Source organism: Maylandia zebra, linkage group LG15, assembly GCF_041146795.1.
Source record: "Maylandia zebra isolate NMK-2024a linkage group LG15, Mzebra_GT3a, whole genome shotgun sequence".
Classification (NCBI taxonomy): domain Eukaryota; kingdom Metazoa; phylum Chordata; class Actinopteri; order Cichliformes; family Cichlidae; genus Maylandia; species Maylandia zebra.
In genome coordinates this window covers 17,959,846-17,978,950 of record NC_135181.1, presented here as the reverse complement: position 1 = coordinate 17,978,950, position 19,105 = coordinate 17,959,846, and the positions used below count along the sequence as shown (strand labels likewise).

Below are 19,105 nucleotides of genomic sequence, written 5' to 3'. Positions count from 1 at the left end.
TACGGTTTTATATTGCAGGAGTGTGCATCTGTTTTTAGACTGCTTTTATGTACTCCCATTCTGAGCTGAAACTCAAGATTAAAAACAAAAACAAAACACTTATCAAGCTTAACCTATAAATCTCCCAAAAATTAGATTTATCAAAGTTTTCCATGTTAGTCTTAATTGACCGTTGAATTTTCTGCAGTCAGTTTGTGTATGAATGTAAGGCTAATACAGTTATTTTTAGCCATTTGAATAATTTAGAATTTAAGTAAATGTAACCCCACTGATGTAGGAGTAAAAAAAGCCCCAAATCTCTCTCTGCTGTGGAAAAATCCTGCACCGACAGCAGGCCCAAACAGCTCCACAAATTCTTTTTTTAATTTGTTTTTTGTGGCTAAATTCTCCGCTGCCATCCATGCACCAAATCTTAATGGGTGCATAGGATCTTTGCTGTCCAACTGTGAAGAACACACTCGGAGCGGAAAATAATTTTTGAAACAATAACAGTCTTTTGTTTGTTTTTAGTTGTCGTTAGGATGGGGGGGGTAATAATTGTATGGGCACGTCTTTTATTTTTATTTATTTTTTTAAAAGCTTATTTAGAAAATATGTTTCCAGGTCTTTCACATCTTCTCATTTAAACATGTTTGATGAGATGCTCAGTGAGCATGTCAGCTAAAAGAGTGCCACACAGGTTTTCATGTTGACCCTTCCTCCTCACAGGACCAGCAGCAAAAAAAAAAAAAAAAAAAAAATTACCTATCTTCTTCCTGTCGGTTTGACCCTCTCTGTGTCTCTTTTCCACAGGACACGGCCATCGTTCACCCAGTTCCCATCCGGATGACGCCCAGTAAGATTCACATGCAGGAGATGGAGCTGAAGAGGACTGGCAGTGGTGAGAAACTCTCTGACCTTAAACTGACTGTCCAAATCCTGACTTACAGTTGAATAAATAATAATGATATTGCTGCACATGTGCAGCAACAGGCAGACCTCTAAATCTGTTTTTGTGGGCAGCAACGTGAAGGAACTTTAATATGACTGAAACAGAATTATGACCTAATTGCATTAGAAAGCATGCTAGTATGTTCTTTATATACTGAAGAAAAAAACATATTGTAACAGGTGGGAAAACATCCAGCTGTGCTAATACAGTCAGCTTACTTTGTGCTTTGCAGAGTGCGCACTATTGGGAAAGTAATAAAAATCCAAAAGGTCACCATTTGAAATGATTCAAAGAGCGCCTCACAGGAGCTTTTATTACTCATATACATGTTTTTGTTTTTCTGCAACTGAGCACGTTTTGTCCAAACTAACAGCCGATTGCTAACATTTAATTTTCCCTGTTGATTGACTGCATTTGCTTCAACACTTTCCCCTGTTTGTGATCTCCCCCTTCCTCCAATATTTAGACCACAATCATCCTACCAGTCCTCTGCTGGCTAAACCTCCAGAACTGTCTGAAGAAGCCAAATTACCCGCCTCCATGAAGTTTGTAGCTGCCAACACTGTAGGTGAGTAAAAGATGAGCTGCTATGGCAGGGAGCTTTACTACGGTGTTCCGAAAACATCATCCGACACATGATGCAGTTATTTATTTGTTTAGCCATTTTAATCCACTTTCTATTTTAAGGACAGACTAGAGCAGGGCGATATGATCAAAAATATTTATCACGATATACATTTGAAAATTTGCGATGACGATATAATTGACACTAGACAAAATACTTTACAACTCCACAACTTTATTAGTGCAAAAAAACCCAGCAATGTATTTTCACTTAAACAAGCAGCTGTTTTTTATGTGGATTAAAGTTATAGAAAACTTTAACAGTGCAAATGCAAATTCCTTGCTGACAGTTTAACCAAAAGGCATTTCCAGTGGAAACTGGCCGACATATCCTCAGCATAACCATGTATAATATCCACAAAACTTAAAAAGAGGTTATACACACACAATACGCGAGCCTCCTGCCTACGATAGCCGTAATGCTTCAACAATCCATCAATCGGTGCGGGTTTGTAGCTTAGCAAAGTCGTACTGAAACATTTGACAGATTGCTGAGCGCCGTGTACGACATAAAATCGTTTCGAGGTCAGTAAACACAACCAGAATTCATACATAAGGCACGCAGGATTATAAGGGGCACTGTCGATTTTCAGAAAAATCAAAGGATTGATTTTAAGTGTGCCGTATTTTCCAAAAAACACGGTAATAACGCCGGCCCGCTAGCATGCGCTACCAAAAATAGTGCTTTGTTGTGTATCTGACGGACGAAAGCTAAACCAGTTCCACACCACTGAAGTTGCAGCATTTTTTCAAACCAATTCTGGTTCATCCGTTTCATTCAATGATCCACTTTCGCCCTTCTCATTCTCTGCCGTCGCCATGCTTTTTACGCCATGTGTGTATGAAAACAAAGGCACTGCGCATGCGCGTTTTACCCATATTCTATCGCGATATTTCATTTTCTTATCGTTGCCCAACATTATACTGGTATTACCGTGAACGGTATGATATGGCCCAGCCATAGGTTACATCATTAAGAACAAAATTACAGATAGAAATCTGGCAAGCAGTCGATTTAATGACAAAAGAAAACCCTTGATACTTTAAAGTAACATACAAAAATCAAGACTAAAAATAAATAAATAAATAAAAATGGAAGTATTTTTCCCTTATATGTTGGAAGGTGTCTGTGGCTCAGGTGGTAGAGACAGTTGTCTACCAATCCCTGCTCCTCCATACCACATGTCAAAGTACTGAACCCCAAGTTGCCCCAAATGCATCCATTGGCATGTAACTGGGTGAATACAATAGAAAATACTTAAATTTGGTAGAAAGGCACTATCTTAGTACCATTTCACATTTGTCTTTCCTTGGTGGTGCCTTCATAACCTCAGTTCAGCTGCTGATAGTCCAGACTAAGATTCCAATTTTTTGTGGAAGAATTAAAAAAAAAAAAAAAACAACTACCATTTTGTTAATTTTCTCATGATTTGTATGCTTGTGGGGTTTTTTTCTTTTCTTTTCATGAAGGTGATGGTTACAGCAGTTCAGACTCTTTCACCTCAGACCAGGAGCCAATCACAAGGCAGAGGTTCGTTCATTTTCTGTCTGTCCTTTCTGACAATTACTGAAAGTGATGCTTTTGGGTTTTTCTACTTCCTCACATTGTTACTCAGTTGGTCATGTTGCAGCTCTGTTCAATGATCAACTCCAGACCTGAACTGTGATGAATCGTGTTGTAAATAAAGCACTGTATCCTGTGTGTAAATCTTTAAACATTAATGTGCTCAGGTCTCAGTCGGGTACGTCCCCAGAGGCTTTGAAGGTGGTAGCCCCGCCTCCCCCTCCACCCCGTCCCCACCCCTCCCACTCTCGCTCCTCATCTCTGGACATGAATCGCACCTTTGCTGCCACGTCTGCCACAGGACAACCCCAACCCTCTACGATAGCTTACCCTCCTGCTGTGCCTCCACGACCGCTTCCCACACAAGTAAGAAAAGTATTTTATGTGTCATTGGCATTATTTGTGATTTTGATACTACGAAAGCTGTCACGACACCCTTTCATCCCTCCCCAGACATCAGTACCACTCACCGGGCATCGCGTAGAGGCGGAGAGTATACCAGGAGGCGCGGCGGTGCTCACCACCACATCCCCACAGCAGATTCCCCAGCAGCCCAACTTTGCAGATTTCAGCCAGTTTCAGGCCTTTGCAGCCTCTGAGCAGCCCTCAAGCCTACCAGAGGTGGACAAACACATCGAGCCAGGACAGGTAGGTCGATCCTGGAGGGTCAGGGTTTGGAAATAGAATGATGCTCCTCTAGACAACATCAGTTCTTCTCAGAGATAGCATTTATAGTCTGGCTTTGTGTATAATATGTTGATGTTAATGTATTGATTCTTTTGATTTTTGAATGTATTTCTTTTGCTCTTTCCCAAAATCCCCAATTGGTTGTTTATTTTAGTTTTCCTTCCCTTTGTTATATAATGTTCTAAACCCACACATTGATTGACAGATTTCATCCATGTTACCGTTTTTTTGTTTTGTTTTTGTTTTTGTTTTTTTTGTCTTCTAGTATTAAATATTAGACTTCTTATGAAATATTATTGTTGCAAACCATCTGCAATCTGCATCTTTTAATTTCTTAACTGTGGCTGTTGTGTTACATTTGAGTAAACACTTTCACTTTCACATGCATTGTTTGTTTATGTCCGCAGGGGGACAAGCCTTCGGAGGGGGCCGGCCCCTTGAGAACAGTTAAGAGTGACGGCCAAGCTGATGAGAGACCCTCAGCTACAGTCAACTCTGTACGTCTTTAAACTTTAAACTCAATAAGACCAGTGGTTTTTAAACTTTTTGTGTTTGTGTGGAACATCAAGAGGCAATCTGAAATTCATAGGCACACTTGTTTATTAGACTGTGTGAAAGTGAGGTAAACTCTTTGTTGTCCCGTCAGGGAGCCAAAGGCTCCTCCGGCCCCCTGGCTCCTCCCCCCAAACCTGTACGTCGAAGGTTGAAGTCTGAAGACGAGCTGAGGCCGGAGGACGAGCAGCACGGTCCACAGAAATCTAACGTCATAGCCGCCGTCCTGGCCACTCAGCCTTCCATTCCCAGGTGGAGAAACTTGCTTTGGTTGGGGACACTTTACAGGGCGTTGTGTTTATCAGCACTTTAGAAAAAGCATATTTCTCTGTTTGCAGGTCAGTTGGAAAGGATAAAAAGGCGATTCAGGCTTCAATCAGAAGGAACAAGGAGACAAACACTGTTTTGGCACGACTTAACAGTGAGCTCCAGCAGCAGCTGAAGGTATGGAAGACATTAGTAGTGTTTTCTAGTTTTAGCAAACAGACTTTGTTCTCCTTTTAACTCCCGCTTTGCTCACACCTGTTTTCTTTTCCCAGGATCTGCTTGAAGAAAGGATATCTCTAGAAGTCCAGCTGGAGCAGCTCAGACCCTTTTCCCATCTTTAACCTACATATGGAGAGCAACTCTACTGTAGTTCATCTGAATCAAGGCTGTGGCCCTCGTTGTGACTCCTCCCTTCCTCCTCTCCTTTTCCTTCCATCAATCTCGGCTTTTCCCGGAGGCTTCAACCTGCCTCAGGGCATTCCGTTAAAAACTGTCACGCTCAATCACACACTGCTCAATCGTAAACCGGACAGACCTGAGGGCACAGTCTTACCAGTGGGAGGGGATCTTAGAAACTGGCACTTTTCACTTTTTGCTAAAGAGAGGCGAAGGTGAGGAGGATGACGGCAAACTGAGAGGCAGAGCGCTCCAGCTCCAAGTTCGCTCTGAAGATAAAACTGCTGGTGTCTTGATTAAATCACTCTCTGAATGACTGAAGGAGAAACGCGGAGTGTATTTGTCATGTTTGTGTGACTGTTTGTGCATTTGTGTTCCTGGTGGCTGGCACCAGTATGCTTGACTCGGCTGCACCAAACTCCTGCAGAAAATTTAAAAAGGGGGCGAAACAGTTTTCTTTTCGTCTTTTGTGTAAGTGAACTGAGACGACCTATAAAGATTTTAGACCTTCTAATATCGTCTGATGTCACAAACTCGACAGGTTGGGTCTTGTTTATTACACCGAAATTGACATGGAAGAGTAAAGACGGGCAAATTGTGCTTTAAGTGAGCATTATATGCTAAAACTTAGAAGTTTCTGGTTTATAAAAAAAGGTTACATTTTTCCTCTTTTCACTTTTTGATCCGTGCTACTACTGTAGTGCTCTGAAGGCATTTCTTGTTTTTGAATCCTCATGAATGGTCTGTTCTGCTGAACATGTGGCACCCATGGCTGTCCATTATTGTGAAATAATCCAAAGAACACAGATTTTATGGGCTTGCAATGGGACACATGAAGACCGAAGGAAGTCTACAGCACAAATCATCCGTCGGTACATCGGTCAATAAGCAAGTAAGGATAAATTTGTCTTTTTCTAAATGGAGTTTGGTGTAGTCGCCTCTCTATTTGTGAAACATACTGGGCTATCTCCAGACAGGACCTTTTGTGTGTTTGTGTGGGGCTTAATGACTAAACCAACACGGTGAAAGCTTTTTTTTTTTTTTTTTTTTGGTGACGCATCCTGTGACATGAACTCAGTCCACCCTTCCTCTCTTACCGCCCCCTTCAAGTCTACATGTAAACATTTGCGTGGTTGATGGCATGATGCAGTGAGTGAAAGTGCCATGTCTTCTGTTTTTTGTTTTTTTTTGTTTTCTATGTGTTACAGTGTTTTGTTTTTTGGGATCGTGGTGACTGAAGGGTTTCACTTTATGCCAAATGACTGAACTTTCACTCTTCTCTTTCACTTCCGCTCGGGCTGTGTTTGAAGAAAAATGCACCACCTTTTCTTTCCCTGAAGTTTTCTTCATTTACTTTCAAACCTAGCTCTGGCTTGACATTTCAGCTTTCTTTCTAACGCTGTGGGTTTTGTTTCCTTTTTTTTTCTTTTTTTTTTTCTCTCCCAAACTTTAACTTCACCTTTATGAGTCAAGAACAGACGTTCATATGAAGGGTTTGAAGATATTCCAGCTGTTTGATTGCAGGAAGCGGCGTTTATGAAGAATACATTTGTTGCTGATTGGGGAGAAGTTTGCCTGTGATTTCTCTTCAGCAAACATGTGCACAGATCCAAACTGATGCAGCAGGTAGTGATTTTTGATGATTTAAAAAAAAAAAAGAGAGAGAAAACAACAACAAAACAGCTGTTTTCCAATCGGGCAGTCAGCACTATGCAAGAATGGGCGATACATCCTCACAGACCAACTGTACCTAAGTGTTTGTCCGATGATAGTAGCAACCATGTGAACAGTATACTCTGGTTTTTGTATCGTAGCTCTTCCAGAACCTCATCTACTGTATGTTTGTGATGTATTTTTGCCTTTTTGTTGTTTTTTTGGGGTGGTACTGATGAGCAGTCCACTTCCCCGGGCTCCTGGCTCCAGAGGGAAGTAAACTCCAGATCAGTGTTGTATCAGGGCAGTTTCACCTGAAATCTGTGGGTGTAGATGAAGCTTAACAGGAGACCAGTCAACAGAGTGGGAGACCTGAATGTCCCAACTGCACTTTGAACTGAATCCCCACCTTCCCCCCCCCCTCTTGTTCCCTCACAATTTCTTTTATTTGTTGTCTCTCTTTGCTTACTTTTAATCTGCATGTTGTCTTTCACGTGTATTTAAAAAGATGCTTTAAGATGAAAAAAATGATGAACCACTTGTTTTATTTCTCATGTTTTTTTTTTTTTTTTTTTTTTTTGTGCCAGTGTCATAAAATGCCCCGTTTTTGGTCAGTGAATTTTTCTTTTATTAATGATTTATCCTTGTGTTGTTGTTTGGGTTTTTTTTTTGGTGAAGCATCAGTCTTCTTCTAAAGCCTTACTTCCCCCGACGGCGTTCAGGTTTCCACAGCGGCTGACTGACCTCTCTTCCTTGTTTTATCAAGGCTCGCCTTCTTTTTTTTTTTTCTGCTATTGAGGACGATGATGTAATTTGTGTGTGTGTGTGTGTGTGTGTGTGTGTGTGTGTGTGTGTGCGCGTGCGCGCATGTTGTTTCCAGACCTGGAACTAGTACCATTTAAAACCCTGTTAGACACCTTCAAGTGGGATTGATTTTATTTTTGCTAGCACAACAGCTCCCTCATCATCCTTTAACCCAAAAGGCAATACAGGCAGGCAGAAACAATCAGTCGGTAATGAAGTCTTTGATGGGATTTTGAATGCTATTCGCTCCCAGATCTGTGTTGTATATTGTATATGATACACACTTTTGGACTCATATGTAAATTTGCATTAATTGCTGACTAACAGCGAAAGAATATTCTATTTAATTCCTTCTCTCTTGGCTGTGGGAACCCTAGATGTTTAACTGCATGGATGTACTGTATCTCTGCAGATTCAACTAGCAGCTGTGTGATTTTTACACAAAAATAAAAAAACGGCACAATATTTTAAAAACTGCTCTCTTTACTCACTAATTTATCTGGAAATGGTTAAAAGAAAATGCACCCAGTCACCAAACAAGTCGTCTCAAACTCTTTATGACCATGCTGGTAGACTTCCCCAGTTAGCCAGCAGGGATGTACATCTGACAATTCTGTCGAGAGTATGTGACGAAATCATGTCTATGTGGAGTAAGACGCTAATTTACTTGAAATTTATCACCCCATGGTTTAATGGTGTTGGGAAGAAAATGGGTTCCATAGTGTAGCCGTTTTTATATATTTGCCTAACAAGAAATTTTGGTCAGCGTCACTTGTTTTAAACTTCCGACGATAAAGTATGATCACAGCAAGACTGTAAGATGGATGATTATCTAACAGGGTTATGGAGAGTGCAGCCCATCCCAGCTGTCACAGAGGGAGAGGAGGGGTAGACCAAACCTATCGCAGAAACCATTCACACTCTTACATCCACAGGAACACAATGCTAAGCACTGAAGCATTACGCCACCCCAGTTACTCCAAAAAATATAAAAGCAGACTTTTTGTTAATTATCTGGTTTAGTTCAACTTTGACCTGTGAGGTAGTTTGTTGTAGTCTGTCCACCGGAGCCGTTGATCAATTTCTTATAAGTAAAACACAAACTCAGAATAAGAGTAGACAGGGAAGTGGAATAGGTTAGAGCAGGTTTTATTCAGTTTCTACATATTGCTTCATTTCTAGGTTGTTTTACTGAGCGGCTCAAAGCAATCCTGAACTTCCCAGCTTTGGTCGACGATTTTAATTAAAGCCAATAAATCGCTTTCATCAACTCTATACAGGAAGTATCTGAGCTCTGCAAAAGTAATGATCAAGCCATTAAAGTTACTTCAGTGCTCCAGTTTTCTTCAAATCTTTGCAACCATTCAAAACTTGGTACAATCTTTAATGGAAAAACAATCTTTTTAATCACGTGTGACTGCGGCTGAATGCAAAAAGAATACATTTCAAATTCCACAAAAATAAAACTGCACAAAAAAACGTCGCCTAGTGCCCCCCCCCCCCATGTTGCCTGTAATACAAGTGCGTTTGTTGGAAGTACTATACACATGAGCGGAGCTGTTATCTACTAAATATCTTCTCTTACAGCAGGACTAATGTAACAATATAAACCTCTGAGGTTAAACTGTGTCGTTTGCAAAGGCAGGACTTGAAGAGGAACATTGGGTTAGCGTCAGGGTTTCAGGTGTGTTTTGATGATGAATCCAGAACATTCTGTGGTCAGAAGACGATGCAGGTTCAGGAGTAAATCCAGCTTATTTGACGACACTGTGGAAGAAGAAACAACAGAGATGGAGATCAGAATCTATCACTGATCTGTGAACTGTTATCCACAGGCTGTTAACTGTCACGGAGGGCATTAAATCAATGTCACAACAAGTCAAAGTAGCAGTGCTGGGTTAGGAAAAAGGAAATGAATAAAATCAATCTTTTTGAATCCTAGTCCTCTTCCTAACATTTTTAAATAATCCTTTAATTGATGATTTTCAGCCTGCTGCAGTCCTCTCTGACACTCACACACTGGTTTCCTTGTAGCGATCCAGAGCTTCCTGAGCTACCACCTCAGAGAACTTGGGGTCGTTCCAGGGGATTTCGCTCGGCACGGTGAAGTTCATGGATGGTGAGTCGAAGAGCTTCACGCTCACTTTGGTTTCTCCAGGCTCCTCCTCCCCATCAACCTTCTTCTCGGAGTCCTTGCACATCACCTGTAGCATAAGGAGGTGGGGGTTTTAGCTTTTCAGGGGGTTTCTGTAAGTTGCAGCTGAAACAAATGATTAAAATGACTGATGATAAAGAGAAAAATCGTTTCTGGATCTTTCAGAAGTTGGATAATTTTGCAGGATTTGGTGTTTTTCTTTGTCTTGTAATAGCTGTGGGCAGATACCGGTACTTAGACACCTAACACAAGTTTTTCAGGTGATAAAAATAGAAGTGTTGAAAAGCATAACTATATCTAGATAACAAATTACAACCATAATATTGCATATTTTAAATTAAGGTCAAATGAAGCAACAGTGCTTACCGCCTGAACACTGAAGATGCCGTCGCTGGTGTTGTTCGCGAGAGAAGACACCCAGCCAAACTGACTGTTGAACAAATCCAAGATGGAGGAGGTGTTGAGCATCTGCTCTTCGAACCTCTTCAGGAGGGAGTTGTACTGCTGGGTGAAACGCTCGGCCAAGGCCAGAGCCTCCTCCAGCTCCTCCTTCAGGGGGCCCTCCAGAGGTTTCTTCCCAGAGCAGTCTGTGAGGGAAAAACATCATCGTGGAGCTTGAGTAAAGTTGGAAAATCACTTAACTGCTACATCAGGCTTAAATTAATTAGATAAATGCTGACCCCACCCCCTCTTTTTTTTTTTTTTAAATTCAACCACTAATGCGGTCTCCTAGTTTGGCACATCTGTTTCTACCTACTACTTTCCAAAAAGTCCTTTAAAAGTAAAGTAAACAATGAAATAAAATACTACTCTGTGCTTGCTGTAATTGAGGAAGAAAGGCAAACTTATCCTCACAAGTACTACACACAAGATGGGGAGTGAGTCATCTCTAAGGCATTAACTCCAAAGCGTTGTCACACATACATGTTTCAATTTCAGAATAGTCTGCAGTTATGCTATAGGCAAGCAGACCCGCTGATATTTAGCAGCTGTGACTATTATATATATGCAAGACTGCACATAATGTGTAGGTATGAATGCACTTGCATGTGCATATGGGCCAGTGGTAGGTCACTGGTAAGTTGGATGAATATTGCTATCATTTATTAGACAGGAAAGAGGGGTAGTTTATGTCTTCCTGCTTCTTTTTGAGCATAAATTTGAGTTACTTATATTCAGACAATAATGCATCGGATTTTTTTTTTTTTTTGCTGAATGCCCATATATTCTTTATTCTTTTAAATGTTTGAAATACATGTAGCTAATTTTGTCCAAACAATTGAGCTACATGACGTTTCTTACCCTCACTTTTGCAACAGTTACTACCATATTTCAACATAAGGCAAAAAGTTCAACCTGCTGGTTGTGGTAAAACTCCTTAACAGGTCACGGTTATTCATCCTCTGCGATCCTACATCTGTACATTCAAGTTTTGTTGGTCTCAATCTCAGATACGCCACATAGACAAACACCTAAAGGAGCTGCTTGGTCATGGAAATTCATGCTACGAAGCTCCGGGTGCACAGTTTATGTGCTGATATTGATGCCAGAGGAGGATTGGAGCTCTGCCTTATTTGCCTCAGCAATTAGCGACCCTGTTCTATAACTTTGTGGCTGAGTTGCTTTGGTTCCTAAACTCTTCCACTTTCCCCCCAGATTTCCCATGATCAACTGTAGGTGGTAATAATGCAAAGTCATTTCCCGAACTGATTTGTTGCAGTAGTGGCATCCAATAATAGCACCACACTCCATTGAATGAGGTCTTTAGAATGAGCCGTTCATTCACAGACTGCATGACTAACTGTTTTACTTTATACAATGTAGCAATGGGACTGAAAAACACCTGAATTACAAGAATAAGAGACACTGCAGACCGTTACTTCTGTCCAGACCGGAGTATTTTAGTTAGGACAACCGTACATAGAGCCTTGATATTATGCCACTGATTTAAAAATGAAAAACAGGGAAACAAAGAGTTCCAGCTGCTTTTCATTGTTTAAAATTGAAACTATAATTTATAGCTAGTTCAAATCAACTAGCTGATGGATCCCTCTGAGCGCAAAAACAAAACAAAGCTCTTTGTATTTTCCAAGAGTCTATAAATAGATGCTTTTGTGTCAGAGCCCAGTTCTGTCCTGCCGTTTAATGGAAGAGTAACAATAGCATGATCGACACAAAGGAAGAGATCACATGATTAAATTACACTCTCTATAAATATTAATTGTGCTGCTCTAATCAAGACATCCCTGGATCATTATTCAGGTCTCAGAACCTGGCTTCCTGCCAGTCGAATTTGGATGAAAGGCAGTTTGAAGAGGCCCTCATAGCTGTTAAATGGCTTCTTATATAATTTTTTTTTTAAATAATGAAGGATGATGTTTTAATTTATTTTGGTAATATTTCCCATATGCTCCATCTTAACTATTTTTACTCCTGTATCCATGTTAACAGGGGGAATAAAAGGTTTTAGTCAATGAACGAGACACCATCTTACCAATGTGCTGGATTTCTTTGCACTTCTGACACTCGTCGCGGAACTTGAAGCAGCCGGCTGAGTTGCGACGGATCTCTCTGCAGGTCATCCTGCCGTTACCGTAAGGTTTGGTGATGATCACGTCCTCATTTACGTTACCATCTGTGTGAATGACACAAACGCGCGTTATGAACGTTTCATGTGAAAATAAAACCCAACAGTGATGTGCCTCTGCACACGAATTAAATTTTTCTTGTCTGAACGTCACTATTGGTCATGTGACTCCACAGAAACCAGAGGAGATTTGCTTTTTATTTAAGCTAAACCAATTATTACCTAGTAAGTTATTTACCAGCCAATGCAGCAATGCCGTTTACAGCTGCACAGGTATATATTACATCTAAGTTATAGCCACAAAACCTTAATTATGCATTTTCAATTATATCATCATTTTGACAAAAAACGCCTAACAACATGCTAAAATCACAGACCAAACGGTACTCTAATGTCATTAATACAATTTTATGTTTATGGTCTCAAGCTATTACTTGAGACTATAGTCTGATCACGAACCTGTTCACTGAGATCAAAGATCAAGTAAATGGTGGATATATAGTCACTAAAGGCTTCTATATACCCTGACTACCTTTTGCAACCAGATGAGTTGAACCCCCCCTGCTGGTCATTACAAAGAATGCAACTTAAGGGTCCACAAGCGACGTCCACATTTTATAGACAGTCTGTAGTTAGACTTAAAAGCTGTCAGCACACATTACTTTCATTAAAACGAGGGGTTTTTGAGTTTACAGCATGTGTGATTCTGCAGCCGATAGCTCTCTAGATAGTTTCTGAATAAAAACATTGAACCTGACAGAAAAACCGACCCTCATTGGGAACAGTGTCACTGTCCATGTCCATCATGGAGCCCATGGAACTGAAGAAGTTCCGGCTCATTCCCATCATAGGGGAGAACAAGTTCTGGAAGCCGTGGAAAGGATCGTGGAACAGAGAGCGGATGCTTCTGCCGCGGCGAGCGTACGGCGACAGGAAGTTAGGCAAATAGATCACAGGAGGGCTGTAGTGCACATAATCGGCCACCTGAAAACAACAAATACAGAGACTGAGCTGATGCTGGTACTGATGTAGTGAGTGAGTGTGTTTGCTGTATACTTGTTCAAAGAGGAAGTGGTGCTTAAAGATTTATTCTGCACATAAACAAGCAAAGGTAAACTGTACCTTCATGCTATCTGTGAATATGTTGTCCACGCCGTCGGCCATCTCTGTGTATTTTTCCTCCAGGTTCTTGAACTCTCTGTTCTGCCGTTGTCCTTCTTGCTCCAGGATGTCGATCTTCTCTCCATTGATCCAGATGGAGAAAGGAGATGTTCTATTCAGAACCTCCTCCAGCTGCAGACCGAAGGAGCAGGTATCATTTTGAATCAAACTTAAAATGTCTTTCATGGCTTAATATTTCAGGGGAGAGAAGAAGAATGATGAAGGCGAAAGGATGAAATATGCATAGTGTTGTATCTCCTTTAGTGTCTGACCTGACGTCCCACCAGTCCAGATCCGCTGCTGCAGGTTCGGGAGTAGTATTTCACACAGGTGTTCTTCAGACAAGGCTTGCACTCCTCCCACAGAGCCTTCATGGTCTCGTTACAAACCTCGTCCTCCTTCTCCAGCTTGGCCTCCATCTCCTGAGCTGTACGCATCGCTTCCTATACATTAAAACATCCAACTTTATTCTGGCCCCATCTTTGGTAATAATTATCTCGTCCTTTTGTGTTAAATGTGAGAATCGTCAGTTTAGAGTAAATTCTCTCAGGAAATATGTTCTTATCTGCAGCACGGACAGATTTAAGTGAAAAAAAGAGAACACTTTCTCGCTGTTAAACATTTAAAAACAAAGTCTAAACCTCTGGAACATTAAAAAATTACTTTTCTGTGTGTTGTGGCCCAAAAAACCCAAATCACTAGACATCTTTACTTCACTTATTCCCCTAGAGCATCGCCAACAAAGATACTGTTAAAACATATAGTGCTTAATATTAGTGCTACCTCTTTCTTCTGCTCGGTTTTCTCCAGATCATCCAAAAACCTCTTGTGCTCCTCTGAAGATTTCTGCATCACACTCTTCATTTCCTTCACTCCATTGATGGCATTTTCAATTTGTCTGTCCAGATACTTTTCTCCCTGAATGGAAATCTCTGTAAACCACAAACAACACGCAGAAAATGTTAACTTCCATAAAATGGCCTTGAATGTTACTGATATTACATGACGTCTGTTCTGTTTGTTCTGCTCACTGTCAACTTCTGCTCAGGCGATTATTTTATTCTACATATCCTAAGCGGTCCGGTATGTAGAATCACAGCACAAATGTAACACAGACCTGGACATTTATGCATTATCTTTTAATAATGAATTTAGAATTTAGTCATTAAATTAACCTCAGCACCCTGTCTGTCATCCACAGACTCCAGAGTCTGTAGAGTCCCAGCTGCAGAGTATTTTATCACCCTGGAGGAACCAAAAGACATTTGAAGGGCAGACTAACAGACCACAAATGTGCTCATGCAGATAGAATATCAACTACCCTGTGTCTAGACACAACACGGACCTCCATAACAGTAATGCATGCATATTACAAGCTCTTGGCATTGCACAAATCACAGAAATTTGACAGACAAGGAGATCTGCATGAATACTAAATATCCAGGCCTAATTGAGGGGCCTTTTATTGGTTATTGTTAACACCTTTTTTGTTTATATATTTCCTTTAACTATTTTTTTAATCTTTTATGCTGCTCTTTGACTCAACTTTAACAAATATGCTTGAAAAAAATGACATCATCTTCAATACCTTTAGTTTTATAGCACTAATGGAAGATTCCTATTAGTGGAATACCATGAAAAGAAATCTGTTGCCCTATTAAAAGCTATTTATCTAGATAACCCTAACATTACTTCCGTAACTACCAAGTTGTTAACGTCATCAGATCAATCCTTTTGTGTGAACTGGCCCTTTAAACCCTTTTTTCCACACCCTGCAAACTTACGGTTAAGATCTTCTTTTGTCGGAGGAAGGATACAGCTGGCTGAGGCCACCAGAAGAGCCACCAAGGTCAAAGACTCTTTCGAGCCTTTCCTCTTCATCATCATCATCATCATCATTAGCATCCTCTCTGACTCTTGCAGGGCCAGCAGGTAATGATGTGAATATGATGCCAAAGACCTGGAATGTAAATCAAACACACTTTCAGTCCAAACTGACTCTGGACTGTGAAAAATGTCATTGCACAGACTCCTTATCTCCACCAGAGGGCGATGGAAGCTGGAGAAAAAGCAGGTGGGGAGCTACGCAGTAAAAAATCATCACGTTTGCTCAGCGGTTTTGTGCCCTTACATGGCAACAGCTAAAAATAACCAATCAATAACACTAAATAATTCAAACTGATGAACATCTTATTCGTCCCCAGTTTCAATCATTAAAGGATGTTTTGAGTTCAGATCAGCGTTCTCCTGCGGCAATGACCAAAGTGCCTTTCAGAGGCATTATATAATAGAACAGCAGGCTCTTTCTCTATTTACCCATTTCTTCTCTGACGTGTGCTTGGTCAGCTGCCCGTTCACCCAACAATGACATATTCAGCAGAGGATGTCTGTGGTGTATGACCCCCCACTCACGCTGACATGAGACGGACAAAGACAGAGAAGTTCACCAGTCAGTTGGACCAGGCTTCTCTCCTCTCTGTGCAGCTCTTCCCCAAGCAGCATAAATAATCTCTCCCATGTGGGAGTCTAATCTCTGCTGATTATTTCTGCAGTCAGCAATAATCCTTATTTTCTCTAAAAACACATGGCCACATGCAGCAGTCTAGCTGAACTTTGCTGATTCATTTTGCTGTTTTTCTGGAGCCTTCTGGAGATTAGTCTTTATCAGGATTAGCTCAGTGTTTAACCATCCATAATAACCAAAATTACACACTTACACAATTACACACCATTAGATAATGCGCATGCTTACTTGACACAAAACATAACAGAAAGGAAAAAATCTACTTAGAAGACTTTTTTTTAAAGGCTATTTTTGTTTTGTTTGCAGAACTTGGCGCACACAGTGGAAAGGCTGCCCATTTCTATGGTGATTAAACCGGACGTAGCTTTTGCTGTGGATCAGATTTGGCAGAATTACGACTAAGAATTTTTCAAGACTCTTATGAAGCTCTTCACCCTGATTTAGAGTTTTGATTGAGCAAAAGGGTAGCTACACAGATGCTTTCAGGCTTAAAGAGCTAACTGATCACATAAAAAGCAGACATTGTTTAATAGGAAAGTATAGTGAAAACATTTAAAGAGGGATTCGTTGGTTTCCAAAAATCAAGAAAATCACTGATGTAGAGGATTGCCAATGTCTTCCACAAGATTTGTGAATGGGCAAATCTGTCATGTTGAGACAAGATGAACATCTTTTTCTTTCTTCTAAACTGCTGGAATTAAGATTCAGCCAACGACGCATTTACCCCTCTAGTTCTGTTCTTAATGAGTGTGTCTTCATGCAGACACACTGCAAGCACCAGGTACTTCAGGTGAAGCAAAGCGTTTGCACACCCAGTATAAAAGCACAGGTCTTAGGAGCGTCTTGCTCATCTTCTACAGTGTGTTTTTGTTTGCAGTCGCTCGCCCACAATCTCCTCCTGTTTCTATGGAAACAAGCAGAGTACAGTATGCATACAAATCTGCTGCAACATCCCAAAAACCGTCAAGAACTTTTTCATTGTTTGGTAGTTGATGTTTATATTTCCTGTTCCCTTTATTTATTCAACCCTCTCCTACTGAATGTATTCAATCATCCCACTGAAAGAGGGCCATTCATACCCCTGACTCTGCATGGGTTCAGTCAAATAAGAATATTTAAGATGACCTGCAGATCAGCTTACACACTCTTCCCCAGAATCAGTATGAAAGCTCTCTATCTTTGGAAACTTTTTGGGTCTGCTTGCACTATATGATTAAATGCCCACAGCGAATTAATAATTACTAATCAGAAAAGGTTTATGCCATCTTAAAAGAGTTTCAATTTAGATTTTTTGTGTCCATTGTCTGTGTTCTTGTTACAGTACACAGTATAGTCTTAAATCAGCACTGATGTAACCTTCCTGGATATTTTTTTCAGTCCTTCAAAAACTGCAAAATGTCATCAGATGTTCTAAATCCAGCAGGGCTGGACTGGACGTCCACCTGGGAGCAGATAAAATGTCCCACTTTCTGCTGCTTATATGAACTTTCTGCGTTTTTAAACATACAGCAAACACAGTGAGGTCATCATCCACATAATACTAAACGTCTTGCTTAATTAGAGCATGCCCGGAATTAGAAGGTTTGTAAACACTATTTCCAATCCAGCCTTTTGTAATGAGAGAAAAAACTAATGAGTAAGGCCAGACGTTCAGTGAGGGGAAAGAATGAGCAATGCTGACATGAAAAGCACAGAAAAAACAGTGTGAGAGAGAGATGGAGAGAAAGTTAGGCAAATGAAAAGTATTAACAATGCACGGGCCCAGTTGTGTTATTTGCTGAACAACAACTGCAAGTATCCTGGTTACACAACTGAAATACCAACACTCCTCCTCTCCAGATGTTCCTCTAGAAAGTTCAGCATTACCAGTATGACATCAACATCTGCTCAGTCTCCCACACGTCACCTTTATTTTGTGGAAGTATTTATTTACCATTGTAAATATTTTATTTGACACTTAGATTACTATTAAAAGACATTTAGTACTGAGAAATGAAATCTTGGCCGCTGAAGAGTAATTTTGTTCATTTTTAAAGCAAACCTCGGCCACTTTAAGCATCGGGAACACAACAAATGTGTTTGTCTGATGTTGTAGTTTATGTTTATAAAATCAGAAAAATACAAAATGTCTTGCTAATTTTGTTTTTTGCATTTTGTTATTGTAACATTTATCTCATACAAATTACACTTTATACTCTAAAATAGCTTACACTACCATACCTTTGTATTTATGACGTTGTTGCCCTACAGTATACTGCTGCACAACTATTCGCACATTTCACTTATAATGTTTAATATTGTGCAATGATTTAATTAAATTTCTTTCATTTTATTCTACTATTTCTTTATTAAACTAGTGTTACAGTGACAGTGAAATTACCCAGGTATTTCTAAAATATCTTGCCTGATGGATTTGCTCCTTTTGCTTCTGTCCCCCCATTAATGACTTTCCCGGTGCTTAAATAAGAAGAAAAAAATGGACTAATCTGTCAAAAATGGGACACTGGCCTCATTATTTAAAGTGTTTGGGGACTTCTTCACCCATAGGACTTAACTGTCCTATAGGCATGAAGGAGTCAGGGCTATTTCTATTTATAAACCAGAAAATGTAACAATAATGATAAAGATCCAGCAATGCTTTAATAGTTTAACATTTTAAAACCTGCAAACATGCATGTGATTACAGATTTATAATTTAGTTTCACGTTTTTATTATTATTTACGCACCAAGCACTGCGTAAAATGCTGAAGCGTGTTATTGAAGTAAATCACAGCGGGACGTCATACCCCCTAATCCAGTTGTTTTGATCCAGAGATGGAGGTCACACCCATGAGTAAGCAATTTAAACAGCAATCACCTTCAGTCAGCACGACCGCATGAAAGGGAATAACACGACATGGTTTTAATTAATAAGTTAGAAGTGATTTTTACAGTCTGACGTTTTATCTGCAAAACCTGCAAAAATGCAAACGAGGTCTGTTCTGTTTTGTTTAAATATGTTATAGCTTATATAAAAATGTAACCACCACAGTCTGCACACAAAAACACCGACCTGCAAAAAGCAAAGGTCCTCTGACTCACCTCTGTTTGTTTCCTGAGACTCCAGCTCGTCCGAAGCTGCCCCAGGCTCGCTGCTGCTCTTATTTATACCAGCGGATAACGGGGACGGTGCAGACATGTGATGACCGAGCATGCTGCT

At 40.3% G+C, this 19,105-nt stretch overlaps 2 protein-coding genes across 6 annotated transcripts in view; one reads left to right on the top strand and one right to left on the bottom strand.

The window, feature by feature from the left end:
* Positions 1–8,990, top strand: part of reps1 (RALBP1 associated Eps domain containing 1) — a 20,713-nt gene extending 11,723 nt beyond the window's left edge. For all 5 annotated transcript variants that reach the window (XM_076874035.1, XM_004550561.4, XM_004550563.4 and 2 more), the window contains 9 exons: positions 793–880; positions 1,398–1,499; positions 3,026–3,086; positions 3,287–3,485; positions 3,573–3,767; positions 4,214–4,303; positions 4,453–4,610; positions 4,697–4,802; positions 4,898–8,990. In XM_076874035.1, the coding sequence (XP_076730150.1) occupies positions 793–880; positions 1,398–1,499; positions 3,026–3,086; positions 3,287–3,485; positions 3,573–3,767; positions 4,214–4,303; positions 4,453–4,610; positions 4,697–4,802; positions 4,898–4,966 (1,068 nt within the window). In that variant the 3' untranslated portion in view covers positions 4,967–8,990. The remainder of the gene's footprint in view (positions 1–792; positions 881–1,397; positions 1,500–3,025; positions 3,087–3,286; positions 3,486–3,572; positions 3,768–4,213; positions 4,304–4,452; positions 4,611–4,696; positions 4,803–4,897) is intronic.
* clu (clusterin) lies at positions 8,612–19,105 on the bottom strand. The gene is made up of 10 exons (XM_004550564.4): positions 18,988–19,105; positions 15,166–15,341; positions 14,165–14,313; positions 13,654–13,824; positions 13,343–13,513; positions 12,991–13,204; positions 12,128–12,268; positions 10,000–10,220; positions 9,495–9,682; positions 8,612–9,245 (listed from the first exon to the last, which is right to left on the bottom strand). The coding sequence occupies exons 2-10, from the start codon at positions 15,284–15,286 to the stop codon at positions 9,233–9,235; spliced, it is 1,389 nt and encodes a 462-aa protein (XP_004550621.3). The 5' UTR covers positions 15,287–15,341; positions 18,988–19,105; the 3' UTR covers positions 8,612–9,232.

What these genes read in the sequence shown, in the direction of transcription:
- clu (XM_004550564.4), bottom strand. Translation starts at nt 15,286, where the DNA reads ATGCTAATGATGATGATGATGATGATGAAGAGGAAAGGCTCGAAAGAG. An exon ending in TATTCACAGATAGCATGAAG is followed by an intron (nt 13,205 to 13,342) that starts GTACAGTTTACC and finishes TGTTGTTTTCAG; the next exon opens with GTGGCCGATTATGTGCACTA. An exon ending in TGACACTGTTCCCAATGAGG is followed by an intron (nt 12,269 to 12,990) that starts GTCGGTTTTTCT and finishes TCATTCACACAG; the next exon opens with ATGGTAACGTAAATGAGGAC.